General features: G+C 43.7%; 1 protein-coding gene across 1 annotated transcript in view; it reads left to right on the forward strand.

The window, feature by feature from the left end:
• The window catches only part of NIM1K (NIM1 serine/threonine protein kinase), a 45,392-nt gene that overhangs the window by 15,566 nt on the left and 10,144 nt on the right, over nt 1–19,682 (forward strand). The window contains exon 2 of the mRNA XM_029219045.1: nt 8,325–9,321. Within this exon, the coding sequence (XP_029074878.1) occupies nt 9,030–9,321 (292 nt within the window). The 5' untranslated portion in view covers nt 8,325–9,029. The remainder of the gene's footprint in view (nt 1–8,324; nt 9,322–19,682) is intronic.

Here is a 19,682-nt window from a genome sequence, read left to right on the forward strand (position 1 = left end):
TCTATCCTGTTCCATTGATCTATATTTCTGTTTTTGTGCCAGTACCATACTGTCTTGATTACTGTAGCTTTGTAGTATACTCTGAAGTCAGGGAGCCTGATTCCTCCAGCTCTGTTTTTGTTTCTCAAGATTGCTTTGGCTATTCGGGGTCTTTTGTGTTTCCATACAAAGTGTGAAATTTTTTGTTCTAGTTCTGTGAAAAATGCCATTGGTAGTTTGATAGGGATTGCATTGAATCTGTAGATTGCTTTGGGTAGTATAGTCACTTCCACAATGTTGATTCTTCCAATCCAAGAACATGATATATCTCTCCATCTGTTTGTATCATATTTAATTTCTTTCATCAGTGTCTTATAGTTTTCTGAGTACAAGTCTTTTGTCTCCTTAGGTAGGTTTATTCCTAGGTATTTTATTCTTTTTGTTGCAATGGTAAATGGGAGTGTTTTCTTAATTTCACCTTCAGATTTTTCATCAATAGTGTATAGGAATGCTAGAGAGTTCTATGCATTAATTTTATATCCTGCTACTTTACCAGATTCATTGATTAGCTCTAGTACTTTTCTGGTAGCATCTTTAGGATTTTCTATGTATAGAATCATGTCATCTGCAAACAGTGACAGCTTTACTTCTTCTTTTCCGATTTGGATTCCTTTTATTTCTTTTTCTTCTCTGATTGCCGTGGCAGGGACTTCCAAAACTATGTTGAAAAATAGTGGTGAGAGTGGGCAACCTTGTCTTATTCCTGATCTTAGGGGAAATGGTTTCAGTTTTTCACCATTGAGAATGATGTTGGCTGTGGGTTTGTCATATACGGCCTTTATTATGTTGAGGTAAATTCCCTCTGTGCCTACTTTCTGGAGGGTTTTTATCATAAATGGGTGTTGAATTTTGTCAAAAGCTTTTTCTGCATCTATTGAGATGATCATATGGTTTTTCTCTTTCAATTTGTTAATATGGCGTAACACATTGATTGATTTGCATATATTGAAGAATCCTTGCATTCCTGGGGGTAAACCCCACTTGATCACGGTGTATGATCCTTTTAGTGTGCTGTTGGATTCTGTTTGCTAGTATTTTGTTGAGTATTTTTGCCTCTATGTTCATCGGTGATATTGGCCTGTAGTTTTCTTTTTTTGTGGCATCTTTGTCTGGTTTTGGTATCAGGGTGATGGTGGCCTCATAGAATGAATTTGGGAGTGTTCCTCCCTCTGCTATATTTTGGAAGAGTTTGAGAAGGATAGGTGTTAGCACCTCTAAATGTTTGATAGAATTCACCTGTGGAGCCATCTGGTCCTGGACTTTTGTTTGTTGGAAGAATTTTTTTTTTTTTTTTTTTCGGTACGCAGGCCTCTCACTGTTGTGGCCTCTCCAGTGGCAGAGCACAGGCTCCGGATGCGCAGGCTCAGTGGCCATAGCTCATGGGCCCAGCCGCTCTGCGGCATGTGGGATCTTCCCGGACCGGGGCACGAACCCATCTCCCCTGTATCGGCAGGCAGACTCTCAACCACTACACCACCAGGGAAGCCCTGTTGGAAGATTTTTAATCAGTGTTTCAATTTCAGTGTTTGTTATTGGTCTGTTTATATTTTCTATTTCTTCCTGGTTCAGTCTCGGAAGGTTGTACTTTTCTAAGAATTTGTCCATTTCTTCCAGGTTGTCCATTTTATTGGCATAAAGTTGCTTGTAGTAATCTTTCATGATCCTTTGTATTTCTGCAGTGTCAGTTGTTACTTCTCCTTTTTCATTTCTAATTCTATTGATTTGAGTCTCCTCCCTTTTTTTCTTGCTGAGTCTGGCTAATTTATCAATTTTGTTTATCTTTTTATAGAACCAGCTTTTAGTTTTATTGATCTTTGCTATCATTTCCTTCATTTCATTTTCATTTATTTCTGATCTGATCTTTATGATTTCTTTCCTTCTGCTAACCTTGGGGGTTTTTTGTTCTTCTTTCTCTGATTGCTTTAGGTATAAGTTTAGTTTGTTTATTTGAGCTGTTTCTTGTTTCTTGAGGTAGGGTTGTATTACTATAAACTTCCCTCTTAGAACTGCTTTTGTTGCATCCCATAGGTTTTGGGTCATCGTGTTTTCATTGTCATTTGTTTCTAGGTATTTTTTGATTTCCTCTTTGATTTCTTCAGTGATCTCTTGGTATTTAGTAGTGTATTCGTTACCCTCCATGTGTTTGTATTTTTTACAGATTTTTTCCTGTAATTGATATCTAGTCTCATAGCATAGTGGTCAGCTCAGATACTTGATGTAATTTCAGTTTTCTTAAATTTACCAAGGCTTGATTTGTGACCCAAGATATGATCTATCCTGAAGAATGTTCCCTGAGCACTTGAGAAGAAAGTGTAATCTGCTGTTGTTGGATGGTATGTCCTATAAATATCAATTAAGTCCATCTTCTTTAATGTATCATTTAAAGCTTCTGTTCCCTTATTTATTTTCATTTTGGATCATCTGTCCATTGGTGAAAGTGGGGTGTTAAAGTCCCCTACTATGAATGTGTTACTGTCGATTTCCCTTTTTATGGCTATTAGCATTTGCCTTATGTATTAAAGTGCTCCTATGTTGGGTGCATAAATATTTACAATTGTTATATCTTCCTCTTGGATCGACCCCTTGATCATTATGTAGTGTCCTTCTTTGTCTCTTCTAATAGTCTTTATTTTAAAGTCTATTTTGTCTGATATGAGAATTGCTACTCCAGCTTTCTTTTGATTTCCATTTGCATGGAATATCTTTTTCCATCCCCTCACTTTCAATCTGTATGTGTCCCTACGTCTGAAGTGGGTCTCTTGCAGACAGCATATATACAGGTCTTGTTTTTGTATCCATTCAGCCAGTCTGTGTCTTTTAGTTGGAGCATTTAATCCATTTACATTTAAGGTAGTTATCGATATGTATGTTCCTATTACCATTTTCTTAATTGTTTTGAGTTTGTTATTGTAAGTCTTTTCCTTCTCATGTGTTTCCTGCCTAGAGAAGTTCCTTTAGCATTTGTTGTAGAGCTGGTTTGGTGGTGCTGAATTCTCTTAGCTGTTGCTTGTCTGTAAAGGTTTTAATTTCTCCGTCGAATCTGAATGAGATCCTTGCTGGGTAGAGTAATCTTGGTTGTAAGTTTTTCTCCTTCATCACTTTAAATATGTCCTGCCTGTCCCTTCTGGCTTGCAGAGTTTCTGCTGAAAGATCAGCTGTTAACCTTATGGGGATTTCCTTGTATGTTAATTGTTGCTTCTCCCTTGCTATTTTTAATATTTTTTCTTTGTAGTTAATTTTTTCTTTTTTTTTTTTTTGTGCAGTACGCGGGCCTCTCACTGTTGTGGCCTCTCCCATTTCGGAGCACAGGCTCCGGACGCACAGGCTCAGCGGCCATGGCTCACAGGCCCAGCTGTTCCGCGGCATGTGGGATCTTCCTGGACTGGAGCACGAACCCATGTCCCCTGCATTGGCAGGCGGACTCTCAACCACTGCACCACCAGGGAAGCCCTGTAGTTAATTTTTGATAGTTTTATTAATATGTGTCTTGGCATGTTTCTCCTTGGATATATGCTGTATGGGACTCTCTGTGCTTCCTGGACTTGACTAACTATTTCCTCACCCATATTAGGGAAGTTTTCAACTATAATCTCTTCAAATATTTTCTCAGTCCCTTTTTTTTCTCTTCTTTTTGGACCCCTATAATTTGAAATTTGGTGCATTTAATGTTGTCCCAGAGGTCTCTGAGATTGTCCTCAATTCTTTTCATTCTTTTGTCTTTATTCTGCTCTGCGGTGGTTGTTTCCACTACTTTATCTTCCAGGTCACTTATCCATTCTTCTGCCTCAGTTATTCTTCTATTGATTCCTTCTAGAGAATTTTAATTTCATCTATTGTGTTGTTCATCATTGTTTGTTTGCTCTTTAGTTCTTCTAGGTCCTTGTTAAACATTTCTTGTACTTTCTCCATTCTATTTCCAAGATTTTGGATCATCTTTACTATCATTACTTTGAATTCTTTTTCAGTTAGACTGCCTATTTCCTCTTCATTTGTTTGGTCTGGTGGGTTTTTACCTTGCTCCTTCATCTGCTATGTATTTCTCTGTGTTCTCATTTTGCTTAACTTACTGTGTTTGGGTTCTCCTTTTTGCAGGCCACAGATTTGTAGTTCCTGTTGTTTTTGGTGTCTGCTCCCAGTGGGTAAGGTTGGTTCAGTGGGTTGTGTAGGCTTCCTGGTGGAGGGGACTAGTTGCCTGTGTTCTGGTGGATGAGGCCTGATCTTGTCTTTCTGGTAGGCAGGACCATGTCCGGTGGTGTGTTTGTGGGTGTCTGTGACCTTATTATGATTTTAGGCAGCTTCTCTGCTAATGGGTGGGGTTGTGTTCCTCTCTTGCTAGTTGTTTGGCATCAGGTGTCCAGCACTGTAGCTTGCTGGTCATCGAGTGGAGCTGGGTCTTAGCATTGAGAAGGAGATCTCTGGGAGAGCTTTTGCCGTTTGATATTACGTGGGGCTGGGAGGTCTCTGGTGGACCAATGTCCTGAACTCGACTCTCCCACCTCAGAGGCTCAGGCCTGACGCGTGGCCAGAGCACAAAGACCCTGTCAGCCACACGGAATCCCTGCCTCACCCCATGGGCGAGCGGCCGAGGGGGGTAGGTATGCTTTCTTCCTTTCATTGTGGAGCCTTTCCTCAGGTGTCTGGCACCTCTTGGCTGGACATTCATTCTAAGCAGAAGGCACTTAAATCTGATTGGAAGCTCCTTGCCTGCAAGTGAAACTGGCACCTGGAGGACTGCACAGTAGGTGGTCAGGTGGCTTTTGGGTTGGAGAACCTCCGAAGATGGGTTTCAGGAGGTCTTTTCTCTTTAACCAAAAGAGGAATCCCCTGCCTGGGGCATTATATACATGTTTCCCTTTATTCTGGAAACTCAAGGGTTTAGGGGTGCAGAGAGAAGAGGGAAACAGTGCTCCCATAACTGGATCTGAGCTAATGGACTGTCCTGTGCCTTCTGCTCCTGAGCTGGCCTGGGAGTGGGCAGAGGGAGTAGCAAACTAGCTCTGAGGAGAAAAGGGGCTGGGGCTCTCACTGCTCTACATTCAAACAATCCCCATTTTTGGTCTGCTTCAATCCTCCAAACTTTGAGGTAGTTGGTCTCTTATAGTTTGAAGTCTCTTGAGCGTTCGGAAAGGTATATCTCATTGGCGTGTCCAGTTTTGCAGTTTTCTTCACTGTCTTTGCAGAGTCATTAACTACTCCTCAATTTGCTTTCCATCTTCCCCAGATGTGTTGGTATCTTACATCTGCTATTACCTCTCTTACTCTGTTTGTCCTTATGGGTTTATGCCTTTTTCCCCTCCTATTTCTACTGTGGGGGTTTGGAAGGAAATAGAGATAAATGAAAGCATAAAATTCGTATTTAACTAGAAGTCCCTAATTATCTTTTGATTTTAAAAGCAGTCCATTAGTATTAGACAATCAGGTGTGGCAATCTCCCTGTATAACCAAAAGTAAAGCAAACTTTCTGTACACCAATTGTGTAAGATGGCAACATATTACATATTTTTAATTTTCTCTTTAAAGGTAAATACATGCACATGAAAAAAGGTAAATCATATAAAAAGAGTAAATAGTGAAAAATACACACCTTTCTCTCATTCTAGTTCCCAGTCCAACAACTCCCCTCCTCAAATGCAGTAAATATTGCCAGTTTCTCAGGTATACCCTCCTCTTTCTTATACTTCTGATATCACATTATGTAAACTCTACTGACCACTTAACAGTATATCTTGGATATCATAACTCATTCTTTTTCACAAGTACAATGAATTATTTCACAAATAATCCACTATTTTTGTATATGTATGTATTGTAACTTATTTAACTTGTCCCTACTGATGGGCATTTAATTAATTAATGTCTAGTTTTTTCCTACAGAACAATGCAGCAGTGAATATCTATCTAGCCATCTTTATATTAGAAATATGTATACCTTTGTGAATGTACGTGCAGGATAAATTCAAGTGGAATAGCTGAGGCAAAGGATACGTACACTTGTACTTTAATACCTATAGCCAGTTGTTCTCCAAGCAATTGTACCAATTCATACCCTCTAACAGTGAATGAGAGCTCCTGTTTCCCTCTCTAACCAGTGCATGATAATTTGAAGACTTTGGATTTCTAAGCAGTACTGTAGCAATTCTCAGTTGGATGGTGGAATTCAGACTAAGCTTTCACCTACACAAGAAGGCGGGGCCAGGAATACTATTGGCCAGTAGAAGGTAGCCCAGGCCTTGGAAATGTGGACTGAAATAAGCTTTCTGAGATAATTCAAGTAAATGTTGGGATAGTGGTATGTGTCTATAAATAAAATATTTACCTCTACTCAATAGATCATACCTGAATGTAACGATCAATCAGTTGGTAGGTTAATTCATTCCTTCTTCAACAAATGCTTATCATACAACTTCCAGGCACTGGGCTGAGCCCTGGGAGTTCGAAGAATAAGGTGCAGGTTCCTGCCCTCCAGGTGCTTATCTCGTTGGGGTTGGTAATGACAGCACCGTGGCAAGGCACTGGGAGAGAGGCAAGCCTGGAGTCCTGAGCAAGGCCCAGGAAGGACACAGAGCCAGGAAGTTCTGGAACCTGCAGGAACACGAGGCAATCGAGCACTGCATCCTGTCGAAAGGCCTTACTCTCTTTGCGTAGGTGAAGCTGAAGTTTCTTTCAGAATTAAAATTGTTACACCACTTCTTGTCTGTGTGGTCTCTTTCTGCCAGGGATCTGAGGAGATCTTTGTAGAGCTTCTTAATCTGAAGTGCAGGGATGGGTCTCAGAGGGTCTGTGAACCCCTTAAAACTGGATGCAGATTAGGTGTGCATGCTTTTTCCTGGGGATAGGGTCACAGGCTTCATCAGAATCTCAAAGGAGTGTGCAACTCCAGGAGGCTTAAGAACCAGTGGCTTAGATTTTCCTCAAGCGAATTCAGGCTCTTTCACCTTAAAATGTCTTTTAAAACACCCTACTCAGACTCTAGCCTAGAGGTGTGTGTGGTTACTAATACCTGGCCCCTTTTAAACCTCTGTCCTTTATCCTTCATCCAGCTTCCCCTCCCCCATGCAGAAATAGGCACAGTGATGGGCAGCCCCCCACCACTCCTCTTTCCTGTCCTTGTTTCTCTTTATTCAGCCACCCCATACTTAAACACAATTACAGTGTAAGCAATTCTGTACCTAACTGGAATAATGTGATATCATCAAACAGAATTGGGAATTCCCATTTCCAAGGCAGTCTCTCATGTTTTCGCTCGGGTTTTTTGGTTTGGAATGTTCAAGTCCAAAAATCGAGTTCAGCGCACATTTAGCAAACACTTTCTTTATTTAGGACATCATGCTCCATGCTGAGGGAGAGAGGAGGAAGAGCAGGATATAGAGATGAATTAAACCTGGTTCCCACCTTCAGGGAGAGGAGACCTGTCGGAAATTGTACAGAGTGCTGTGGGGATCCAGGGAGGAAGTGATTATTTCTTACTGGAGGCTGCATGGAAGAAAGTCATGAAGATATTCTAGCTGGGCAAGTATTTCTCATCACTGAGGAGGCCATAGACTTTTGCCCTGCAGTAACATTACCCTGTTTCTGAACCTTCAAAATGAGCTGCTGGGCCTGGAGGCTGACACCTGATTAGAAATACCTAGAAAATAAGCCTAGGAGAAAAATTAGCTGGTGTATGAGAACGTACAGCGTAAAGGAAATATAACACATTGTTATTTGAATCAGTGTAAGAACTCTTGAAAACTGATAGGAAATCTTTGTCATTATGATGATAGTATTATCATTTTATTTCAAAATTTGACATCGTGGTCACTTTATTTTAGAAATGATGTGACCAGAAAAACTGACAGATTTTACTAAAGACATTTCTACTGTACCTACCAATTCCTTTTTTTTTTTTTTTTGGCCATGCCACGTGGCTCGTGGGATCAAACCCTGGCCCCCGGCAGTGGAAGCGTGGAGTCCTAACCACTGGACCGGCAGGGAATTCCCTACTGTATTATTATTTTAAAAGTCTGGCTTCAAAGCAAGCCAGAAACAGAAGTAGAAAAATTATTTTGCTAGAAATATTTACAGGCTGTGAGGGCTTTTCTGAAATGTAGATCGAGGGGTGTGTGTGCGTACATTTTCTTCTTACTAAATCATATGTGATCAAGCATTTACTACTGATATTGAGTCATAACTGAAATTTGTAGAGTGCTTTTAGACTGGTGCTTACCAAGCAGTTTCACATTCATTATAAATCCCGTACTGTACATTAGCATGGGCTAATACATTTCCTTATTCTCTGTTCTTAGGATGAAGTAGCACCCACCAAATTTTTGAGACAGTTCACGGCTTAGAGGAAGGCTCATCTAAATAAAGGCGGCTAAAGTGGCATTGCAGGGATTTAATCCTCCTCTGGCTGCCCGTGTGACCAGAAGGCTGATTTGCAAGTTTCTTCTTTCCTGGGGTCCAGATTATCAGGTCTCCGGGGCCCTGCAACTTGACAGCAAAAGTGCAAAATGAAGAAGATCAGAGATACGCGCCAGCAGCGGGGACCTGAGGGCCTCTGCGGGGCTTTTACACACCAGAGCAAAAGATTCTCTGGCCATCAAAGGAAATAGCAAACTGGAGTCTTTGTTTTGGGACACAGCCACCTACCACAGAGCACCAGCACGGCCAGCCAGAAAGTTCTTGGAGCCTGATCAGGGAAGCGGCTCTGGTACCTGGACGTGTGCCTGATGGTCCAGTTAGAGCTGGGAAGTTCAGCGTGAAGGAAGGTCTCGAGTGAGGGCGGCTTCGGGCTTGGCTGCTAGGCGGTTCTGGCACTGGCCTCTGCCCTCCCCCGGCTGAAGCTGAGAAGGGGGGTTGCACATTCAGGAGTCTTTGCCCGGCTCCCAAGGACACAGGGCTCTGGCAGCCAACTCCCATCTCCCACCCGCCGGGCCCCTTCGGCCCCTCCCCAGCCTGCCCCCCATCGGTGCCTCTGCTGAGATGGAAACGTGGGCCTGCGGAGGACGATGACTGCCTTGTATGTGAATGGAGGCGGCCTGGAGAACACCCACTATGCCAGGTGGGACCGGCGAGAGAGCGTGGAGAGTGGCGGTCAGACGGAGTGCACCAAGAAGGACGGAGAGGGACAGCCTCGCCAGCTGACACCCTTCGAGAAGCTGACCCAGGACATGTCCCAAGACCAGAAGGTGGTTAGGGAGATCACTCTGGGGAAACGGATCGGCTTTTACCGCATCCGAGGGGAAATCGGAAGTGGGAACTTTTCCCAGGTCAAGCTCGGGATTCACTCCCTAACCAAAGGTAGGATCCAAACTCCACGGGTGATGCCCAGGGTGTTGGGACCTGGTTGGGGGTCGGGTTAAGAGTCCAGGGCCAAGGAGGCAGGTGAGGCGTCATCACTGAGCCCCTGCTAAGTGCAAGTCCTATGCCGGCCGCCGTCCATTGTTGCCGCAGTTCATTTTCACAGCGATGGTGTGAGCTCAGTATTTTTATTTCACTTTATAGATAAGGAAACTAAGATCCAAAGATGTCAAATGTGGCTTTAGCAGTTTAATCTTAGATGATTTTGACTCCAAAAACTCTCCCACTATAGCATGCAAGTGAACTCACTAAAACGTTGAGGGCAATCTGTCCTCTCCAGTTACACCTTGGAGAAGCGGAGGGGAGTGTGGCTTGATTCCAAGGCCACTCGTATTCCAGGTCCTTATTTGTAACTTCTGTTTGTGTTTGTTTGTCAATACCAGTGGCACAGGGGACCTCCCGGATGGTCGGTGGATAGCGGGGTCCAGCCTCTCCTCCTTACCAGAGGCTGCTGCTTCTGTTAGGTTTGGGGAAAAGGGACTTGACCTCAAGAACTTCTCTGCTTCAGTCTGCTCTGTACTAGTTCTCATTGTTGTTAGCTCCTTGCTTGCTACCAAATAGCCACGCTTGCTTGGTTGCTGGTCACTCTGGATTCTAGCCCAGCAGTGCCCACCGCTCTGGCCTCAGAGAGGAGCTGTGTGGAGAGACCAGCAGCCGTTTGCTGCCCAACCCATGTGGGCACTTCTCCAAGTTACCTCTAATTTAGCTAACTAAGCCTGGAGATAGTCGTAACGGAGTCACAGGGCAGAGAAAAAATGCCTGCAACTCGGTATAATCTACAGACTTCCTAAAGCCCATGGGCTCTGCCCTCTCCCTGAGAGTCCCGTACTGACATTTATTCTCCTTGCACTCAGGCTGCCACCACGTCTCCAGGGCTGCGCTTTCTCGTGTCAGAGTTTTGTTTTCTTTTCTTCTCCAACCCCCAATCCCATTCCCCGCTCATCCCTGTTTGGCCCCTATGGAGAAAGTACCACAACCTCCTCTACCTACACACACACACACACACACACACGCACGCACATGCGTGCACACACGCCCAAGTCACTGGAGCTCCAAGTCCCCTTCTATCTTGCTCTGAGCCCAAGTGTCTGGGTTCATGCCTACTCACCTTACCTACCTGGGGACATTACAGCGCTCCTGTGAGCCCTCAGGTTCCTCGCTGACAAAATGCAGCCAGTAGCATTGATTACGTTACTCATAAAAGCAGCTCTAGGGCTGCGATTCACATCTAATTGGGAAAGATGTTGTTTTTCAATAGTCTAGAGCAAGAGTGAAAGACAACATAAAACACATAAGGAGATGAGGGGCCAGAAATTGAGAGGAAGACATGAACAGGAAGTGGAGAGGAGAAGTTGCATAAAGGCAAACCAGGAGAGGAATTCAGAAAGGGGAGAGTGTCCGTTGTGGCAGAGAGGTCACAGGGGCTAAAGTCTGAGCAAAGCGTGTTGGAACTGCTTCCCGAGTGTAGGTTCAGATATTAGATTCTAGTGGAGAGGATAGGATAGTGGAAAAAACATGTGCTTCAGAATCAGACAAATCTGTTCAAATCCTCGTTCAGTCACTTACTAGGTATCTGACTTCATGCATATTACTTAGCCTTTTTGGTCCTCAGTTGCATCAGCTGTAAAATAGAGACAATGATTCGTATCTTAGAATTGTTGGGGAAATTAGGAATAATATATATGAAGTACATGGCACAGAGTAGCCACTCAATAAATGGTAGCTATCATTGTGCAAGTCTATTTTTTACTTAAACCTATTTCAGAAGGAAATTTGATATTAAAGTCATGAAAACCCATGAATAGAAGGTAGTGGTAAAAATAAATACAATGCACACAAATGTCAAAGTTCTGTTTATTTATTTTTCCAGCTTTATTGAGATGTGATTGACATATAATATCGTGTAAGTTTAAGGCGTACAATGTTCTGATTTTATACATGTATATATTATGAAATGATTACCGCAATAAGGTCATTTAACACACTCACCACCTCATATAGTTACAATTTCGTATGTGTGTGGTGAGAACTTTTAAAATCTATTCTCTTAGCAACTTGCAAAAAATGTTAAAGGGGGACTTCCCTGGCAGTCCAGTGGTTAGGACTCCACACTTCCACGGCAGGGGGCGTGGGTTTGATCCCTGGTGGGGGAATTAAGATCCCGCAAGCCACACAGCATGGCCAAAAAAATAAAATAAAATTTAAAGGAAACTTACGAAGTGACTGAAAGTAATTTAAAACATGCCAAAAACCCATCTGTGAGTTTCTCTTTACCTTACTTAGGAGAGTGAAGGGAGAACCGATACAGAAATAACATTTTTATGCTGTGTTTCGGTGCTATTTAAGGCTGTTTTCATGCACTAAAATCACTGCATGCCCCATGAGTGTTCAAGGTTCCACTTCGGGAAACACTGACCTCGTCTAGCCCTCCTGAATTTTACAAATGGGGAGATGGAGGCTCAGAAGTGGCTGTCCCGAGGTCATGGCAGAGACAGGGTTAGAACCCAGCTTCCTTTTCGCTGCAAGCTACCTCGGGATTTTGGTGCAGGGTGGAGGGGGCAGCTCTTTCACATGCTGCCCTGAACAAGCCGACCACGTGGGCTACCACTGCCTTCTTCAGCCCCAGACCCCCACCAGACCCCACCCTGCTCACCAGCCATTCTCCTTCCTGGCGGCCGGACTGCCGAGGAGGGATCCTGCCCTCCAATGCCTGCAGCAGGGAAGCAGGGGACAATGCGCAAGTCATAGAGTGTATAACCAAGACTCAGAAGCAGCACCTACCTTCTGCCCGCCCTCCCTGTTCAGACAGTGTGTAAGAGAGAGCGGCACCTTGTCTTGAAGGTGGCAGAAGGTAGTGCAATATTGTGGAAAGATATCAGCTTTGGAGTCAGCCAGACCTGCGTGGAATTCCAATTCTTTTTTCCTCTAGCTGTGTGACCCCCGAACAAGTTATTTTACCATTCTGTGCCACAATTTCCTTATGTATACGTGAAGAAAATATAACAGCTGCCTAGGATTGCTAGGAGGAGCGAATTTTAAGAAGATATAATATACTGAATATTTACCATGTACCTAGACAGAGCATGTAGCAAGTATCCATTAAGTGCCAGTATTAGTCTGCTTTCAAAAAAGTCCAGGTCCTTTAGGCCTGTGTGAGTCACACGTCATTCGTTTCATGGGACAGAAGCCGACTCAGATGAGCTCACGCTGACAGGGTGACTTGTGTGCAAGGGAATTTTGTGGCCGCTCAGCAGGGAGGTAGAGCCACGTTTCAAGGATGGAGGTTACCCTCTCCATCTCCCCTTTCTCTGGGATTGCGCGGCTTCTCATTTCTACTTCATACTTCTTTCTGCCGAGTGGCCTTCTCTGCTTAATTACCCAAAGGCATATGGCCAAGAATGATTGTTTCCAGTCCCATATCTACATAACCTCTCAGCTTTATCCCATCTCCATCCCACTAGTTTCATTCTATTTCAGCTCAGATTTTGAAAAGAATATAATCGCTCACTGACCAGCCGTCAATGGGCCACCGCTGACTCAAGCGCCTGCCTATGTCAAGTCAGCTGCAGCCTTTCGGGTCACACGACCCACTGCACTGTCAGCAGGGCCCGAGGTCCAAAGAAGCGTCTCTGAGATGGGAGAGTGGAGAACACAGTAAATTGATGGACATACCGTCACCGCGACAATAACCAGTTAAGCAGGGAAACCACCACAAGCCAGGAGCAGGAAAGCGTCTAATTCCTTAGACAGGCTGTTATGTGAGGAGGACAGAAGAAAGAGGAAGGACCACAACTGGTGCTTACATAGTGACTTTCTTCTTGAATGCCAAAGGCTTCTTGCCTGTCGTATTACAGAATTCACTTAATTCTAGTCCCTTGAGTTTCAGAGAATGCGGTGTTTTCCTGCTGTGTGGATGGGGGCCTCAGTGACCTCACTATCATGCTCTCCTCACTCCTAAACCACCACAGAGTAGCCCTATTGTCAAAGGCTCAATGTCAGCCTCTGCTTATGGGATGGGATGGGTGCACAAAAGGAGAGGAAGGCCAAAAGCACAGGCAGAGGAAAACTCAGTTCAACAAGCACATTTAAACAAGCCAGAAAATGTTAACAGCAGGTCATTGTGCACATTGTACTGATGCAACAGGAAAATGAATCCCAGATTTCACCTCCCAACTTGCAGACTCATCCCAGGATGGCCTCGTCCTGGTACCGTGCTCATCTCTCTTCTGGGTTCTATCAGAAGTGAGCCCAGGCAAGAGTAGGAAGGTGAGGACAAAAGGAACTGAGAGTGTGAAGGAGGGGAGACCCAGATGTGAATCGATGTGGGGATGAAGAAAGAGACGGGTGGTGTAGGTACTAGGAAGTGAGAACTCTGGGAGGATGACAGAGGCAAGACTGGAAGATTGTGACTTATGAAAAGAGGGAGGACGTTAGGCTCCCGGGAGCAGACTGGGTTGGAAAGACAGGGGGACATTCCTCTAAAATCTTTACCTCTACAATGGAAGGAGATTTATCAGGGAGTGGTTTAGCCTTGCTGGGAATTACAAATACCCTCTCCCATTACCAGGCCATGTCAGATGACGTAGTCTGAAGAGCGATTTGTATAAATACGGTTCCCATGCAAAGCCAGCTTGCCAAGAATTGTCATTAGGTTTTCTAGGAAATATGGACAACCTGGATAAGATAAAGGAGGAGGTTCCCAGGGAAGCGGAGGGTTTCTGTGCCAGGGGCAGCTCCCAAGACAGTAGTTTAAAAAAAGACACCAGCTGCTCTGGATCCCTAAAGAGAAGGCTCCAGTATAGGCCCCTGCTGGCTGGAGTTTATTTTTATAGCTAATGGCTCAGATTCTCCTGGGCCTTGCAAGCTGATCGGGCAGGCTGAAGCCATCATGAGTCCCCTTTTAGGCTGATTAGAAATTTCTCAAAAGAAATGACACACTGGGCTTCTGAATATTTTATGTCCCATCTGTTGCCTCAAACAAAAGTAAAAGAGGCCATGGGTGCCTGTCCCTTTCTCTGTTGCTGTCCTTTCTGACCCCTTCATCCTTGGTCTTCTTCTCTGTTACTCTAGTCTCATGTTTCTAGAAGCCTTTCTTCTTCTCTCTCAATTTATTTATGCATCGGTTCATTCCTTCTTTTTTAAAAAATATAATAAACTCTCTTGTGCCTTACAGAGATGAATAAGATACAGCTCTTGCCTGATAGGAACTCGCAGTAGGTAATGGAGACAGACAGGAAACAACTGATAAGTGCTGTCACAGGGTGAGGTTACAAAGGGTGTGCTGAAATCAGGAAAGGGTCAATTGATCGGGAAGGGCTTGCGTTAGGTCTTGAGGTTTTCGGAGAAATAATGCAGGACACAGAGGAAAGGGAATTCCAGTCAGAGAGAGAGGATGTAAAGTGACTGGAGGTGTGAGCCAGGGTGCGGAGTGTTTGGAGACTTAAGAGTAATTCAATGAGGCTAGTGCATGGGATGCACCCACAGAGTAGTGGGAGATATGGTGGGTGATGTAGGCAGGGACTAGATCATGGAGAATCTTCTTGCATATTTGGATTTTGTCATTTATGTATCAGGAAGCCATTGAAGAGCTTTGAGCAAGCAATTAATAAAATGATTATTAATTATTTCAGTGAGGAAAGGGAATTGAAGTTGGGACATGACAAGAGTCAGGCATGTCAGAATAAAATATTAGTCTAATGATCCAGATGAATGATGATGTCCACCTCAACTAAGGAAGTGACAGTGAGCATGGAGAGAAGGGGATGCATTTGAAAACTATTTTAGAGTATTGGAAAACCTGTGGTCAACTGCATGGGGGAAAGCAGGAGAGGACAGGGAGGGGAAGAAGTAAAGATGACTCCCAGGTTTCCAGCCTTAATGACCTAGCAGTGAATAGTGAATACAGGAGAAGAAGTGGATTTGAGAGTGCAGATCTGGAAGCACTGACTTGGAGTACACGGAGGTCAAGTAAAGGAGCCCAGTGACCATCTTGGGACCCAAGAGACAGTATGCATGAGAAATAAAGATTTGGGGCCTAACAAATCTGGGGTATAGTGAAAGTCTTGTATGTCCTGGTCGTAGGCTCCTTGGTGTCAGACATTGTATCATATTTGATCCTCAGACTTCCCCCACATTCATTATAACTAATAAATATTCAACAGATACTTGGTGAATTAAGTTAGTATAGTAACTTCCCCGGAAAATCCAGTAGTGGTGGGAAGAGATATGGGAGGGAGCAATGCATGGCAGTACTCTCCGGTGGGTCCTTCATGCTCTAATCTCCTAGAAGGACAGGGCTGGGGGACTCACACAGGCTCCAGTAAAGCTTAACCGAGAAGGCCCAGTGGTTTTGAAAAAGGGGTCCCTCCTCTTGAGTACATTCATTAAAACAGCAGTTTAAAATTATATTTTCTGGATGCAACTAGAGATTATCATACTAAGTGAAGGCAGAAGAAGAAAGACAAATACCATATGATATCACTTAGATGTGGAATCTAAAATATGCCACAAATGAACATATCTATGAAATAGAAACAGACTCACAGATGTAGAGAACAGACTTGCAGTTGCCAAGGGGGAGGGGGTATGGGGGAGGAATGGACTGGGAGTTTGGTGTTAGTAAATGCAAACTATTATATATAGAATGGATAAACAAGGTCCTACTGTATAGCACAGGAGACTATATTCAATATCCTGGGATAAACCATAATGGAAAAGAATATAAAAAAGACTTTGCTATACAGCAGAAATTAATGCAATATTATAAATCAACTATACTTCAATAAAAAAGTAAATTGAAAATAAATAAAATTATGTTTTCTTACTTTAAGAATGGTTAGTTATTGGCTTTGGTGAATCCATCCTAAAAATAAATTCAGTATTACTATAACAAAAAGAAGTCCCCTATTTATAATGCAAAGGACTCAAAATAATTTATATGCTCCAATGATGCAGGAAAGCTCAAGGATATTAAAGCATATGCACTTGGATGGAAGTCACACAGCTATTAAAAATCACAATTGTGGAGAATCTGTAGTAACGCGGAGGATGCGTGGACACGATAATAAATGAAAAAGCAAGGCGCAAACTTGAGTTACACTGCAGTGGGGATACTTATCCTGGGCTCTTGTGAGCGTTAAGTGAGATCATTTATTCAACAAATATTTGTTGATCACCTCCCCTGTAACAGGCACTGTTCTAGGGACTGGAGATACAGAAGTGAACAAAATAGACAACAATCTGTCCTGTGGAGCTTATGTTCTAGCAGGGAGAGACAGACAAAAGTAAGCCAGTAAAATATTCATTATGCTACGTAGTGATAAGGGACAGGAAGGAAGATAGAGCAGAGGGGAGGGGAGGGAGCACTGGGGGCTGCAGTTTTAGACAAAATGGCCAGGGACAGCCTCCCTGAGGAGGTGATCATTGAACTGAAGGGAATAAGGAAACTGGCCTTGGAGTCCATGGGGAAACGTGGTCAGGCAGAGGGGACAGCAAGCAGAAGAGCGCCAAGGTGGGAGAGTGCCTGTAAAACTCTAGGAACGGCTGAGGCGTGTGACAGCAGAGGGTGGCAGGGACCAGACCACATAGGGTTAATACGCAGTATGGCAAAGTCAGGACTTCGGCTTTTCCTATGAGGGAAACCTGAGCCCTCTGAGGCAGCAGAGAAGTGACAGCGCGACCTGGCTTAACGCTTAATAGGATCACCTTGGCTGCTCTGTTGAAAATAGGCTGCAAGGGGTCAAAGGCAGAAAAGGAGAGATCAGCTAGGAGCCTATCGGAATAATCCAGGCGAGACAGAATGGTGACTTGGACCAGGAAGGGAGCAGTGAAAGGCTGAGAAGTGGCTGGATTCTGGCTGTATTTAGAAGTAGAGATAACAGGATTTGCTGACAGATTGGAAGTGGAGTGTAAAAGAGAAGAGTCAAATACTCAAGGTTTTTGTCCTGGATGACTGCAAGAATAGTTTCCATTTACTGAAACTGGGAAGACTGTAGAAGGAACAGGTTTGGGGCGGGGGAGATCAGTATTGGACATGTTATGCTGGGCGTGCCTGTTACACATGCACAGCGGAGGCTGTTGGTGCCTCACCCGTGTCTCCTTGGGCCTTACCATTTCAGTGCATGCAGGCCAGACCTTCAAATGCCAGTCTGTCCATCTCTTTGCCTCTGGGCTTTCTCTAGCTGCTGGAGCTGCTGTTCCTGCATGCGTGGGAAATAGAGGGGAATTAATGTCTGCCAGGAACAGCCAACGACTAGGTACTGGCAGTAGTTGATGTACAAATACCCCAGCTCTCTCACTCGTCTCATGATAAAACTCAAACGATAACTCGCAGCAGGATCGTTGGAAGACGGAGGGAACAAAAGATGCCCATCGAGCTGAGAAGTCATCTTGAGACTGAAAAGTGAGGCAGGCAGCTCCATATACTCAATGGATCAGTTTGTTGTAGGGTACCTTACAAGGTGGGTTCAGGATCGGGCCGACAAAGATCTGGAAGCATTCGCAGCTATCCTCTGCACCGCCCGAAGGGCCACTGGGGCAATTTTATAGCTAACCTAGGGTATGGGAGTACCCTTGAAAACAGGAAGTACATTCCTAAGTCAAGATGATTGATTGGGTAACTAGTCTCGTGGGTACCAGGAAAATGTCAGGGAAGGTCTTCATCATTATTTGGGAACTAACAGAGCATAAAGGCCACCTGGACCTACCGATCATTAAACAATATCTGTTAACTACAAAGCCCTTGACAGAGAAGTGATTTGCCACATAGTGCAGTCCTGGGTAGGGTCAGTGGAAGGACAGGAGGAATTGTATGAGCCCGAGATGATGTCAGTTATGCTAACAGCCACGCAGGATTAACTGGTAACTCGCTTAGTAACACATCCTTAATTGGCTGCCTTTCCTCATTCTTCTACCAGTGTTTCCTGGGTACCACCTCCTTCATCAACTACTTGCACCTGAATCACTGCCTCATGATCTGCTTCTGTAAGAAGCCAAACTGAGACAACCAAGTGGAGGGGTCTTGTAGGCAGGTGTATTTATGCATCTGGAATTGTTGAGCAAATTGTAGGGATGTCCAAGGACTAAGCCTTCAGGTGCCGAACATTTAGAGGCTGGGCAGATGAAAAGAACACAGCAAAGGAGCCTTAGAAGAAGTGGCAAGAGGTAGGAGAAAAACCAGGAGCGTGTGTTTTCCTAGAAACCAAGTGACAAAGGTGTTTCTAGGAGGAAGGATGAAATCTGAAAACTGGCCATTGGTTTTAGCAACTTGGAGGTCATCGGTGACCCTGAGAGGAGCTTTTCTGGTAGCAGTATCTCTTAGGTTCAAGACATAATGAGGGGAGGACTGGAGACAGTGACGTAGAACCAGCTCTTTAAGAGAGTTTTGCTACAAAGAGAATGAGAAGAAGAGTCTGATGCTAGAGGGGGAAGTGGGGTCAAGAGAGGCTTTTTTGTGGTTTCTCAAAAACTTTTTTTAATATTTAATATGCATAAATACAAAAAGAAGTATGAAAATCACAAATATGCAGTTAAATGACTTTTCCAAACTAAAAAGGCCCATATAACCACCACCAAATTCAAAAAAGAGAACATTCCCAGTACTTTAGAGGCTCCCCTATCCCCCCCTTCTATTTACTACATCCCCAAGTATAACCACTACCCTGACTTTTAACACCACAGATTGTGTTTACCTGTAAAATTTATATAAATGGCATCATACAATTTGTCTTCTTTTGTCTTATTTCATTTGCTCAATATTAAACTTGTGAAAGCTGGGGACTTCCCTGGTGGTCCAGTGGTTAGGACTTAGCTCTCTCACTGCTGGAGCCCCGAGTTCGATCTCTCGTGCAAGCCGCAAAGCACAGCCAAAAAAAAAAAAAAAAAAAAAAGTGGGAAAACCATCCATATTATTTTATGTAGTTTAGATGCTTCATTCTTATTGCTACATGGCAGCCCATTGTACAAATACACTACAGTTTGTTTATCCATTCTACTGTTGATGAACGTGAGGATGGTTTCCAATTTGGGGCTATTATGAATAACGTTACTATGAACATTCTAGTACAAGTCTTTTGGTAACATGTATGCATTTTTGTGGGGAAGACTTTTTTTTTTTTAGATGGGTAAATAGCACGAATGTATGCAGATGGAAAAGATTCAGTAGAAAGGTTAAAACTTATGACGCAGGAGAGAAGGAAGAAATTTTGGATGCCTGTTCTTGAGTAGAGGAGAGTAGATGGAATCTATTCAACATGTAGAGGGGTCTTAGCTAGGCCTTAGATAGGAGCAGGGACCATTTACCC

Source organism: Monodon monoceros, unplaced genomic scaffold (assembly GCF_005190385.1).
Source record: "Monodon monoceros isolate NGI ecotype Baffin Bay Population unplaced genomic scaffold, NGI_Narwhal_1 Super_Scaffold_12, whole genome shotgun sequence".
NCBI lineage: Eukaryota > Metazoa > Chordata > Mammalia > Artiodactyla > Monodontidae > Monodon > Monodon monoceros.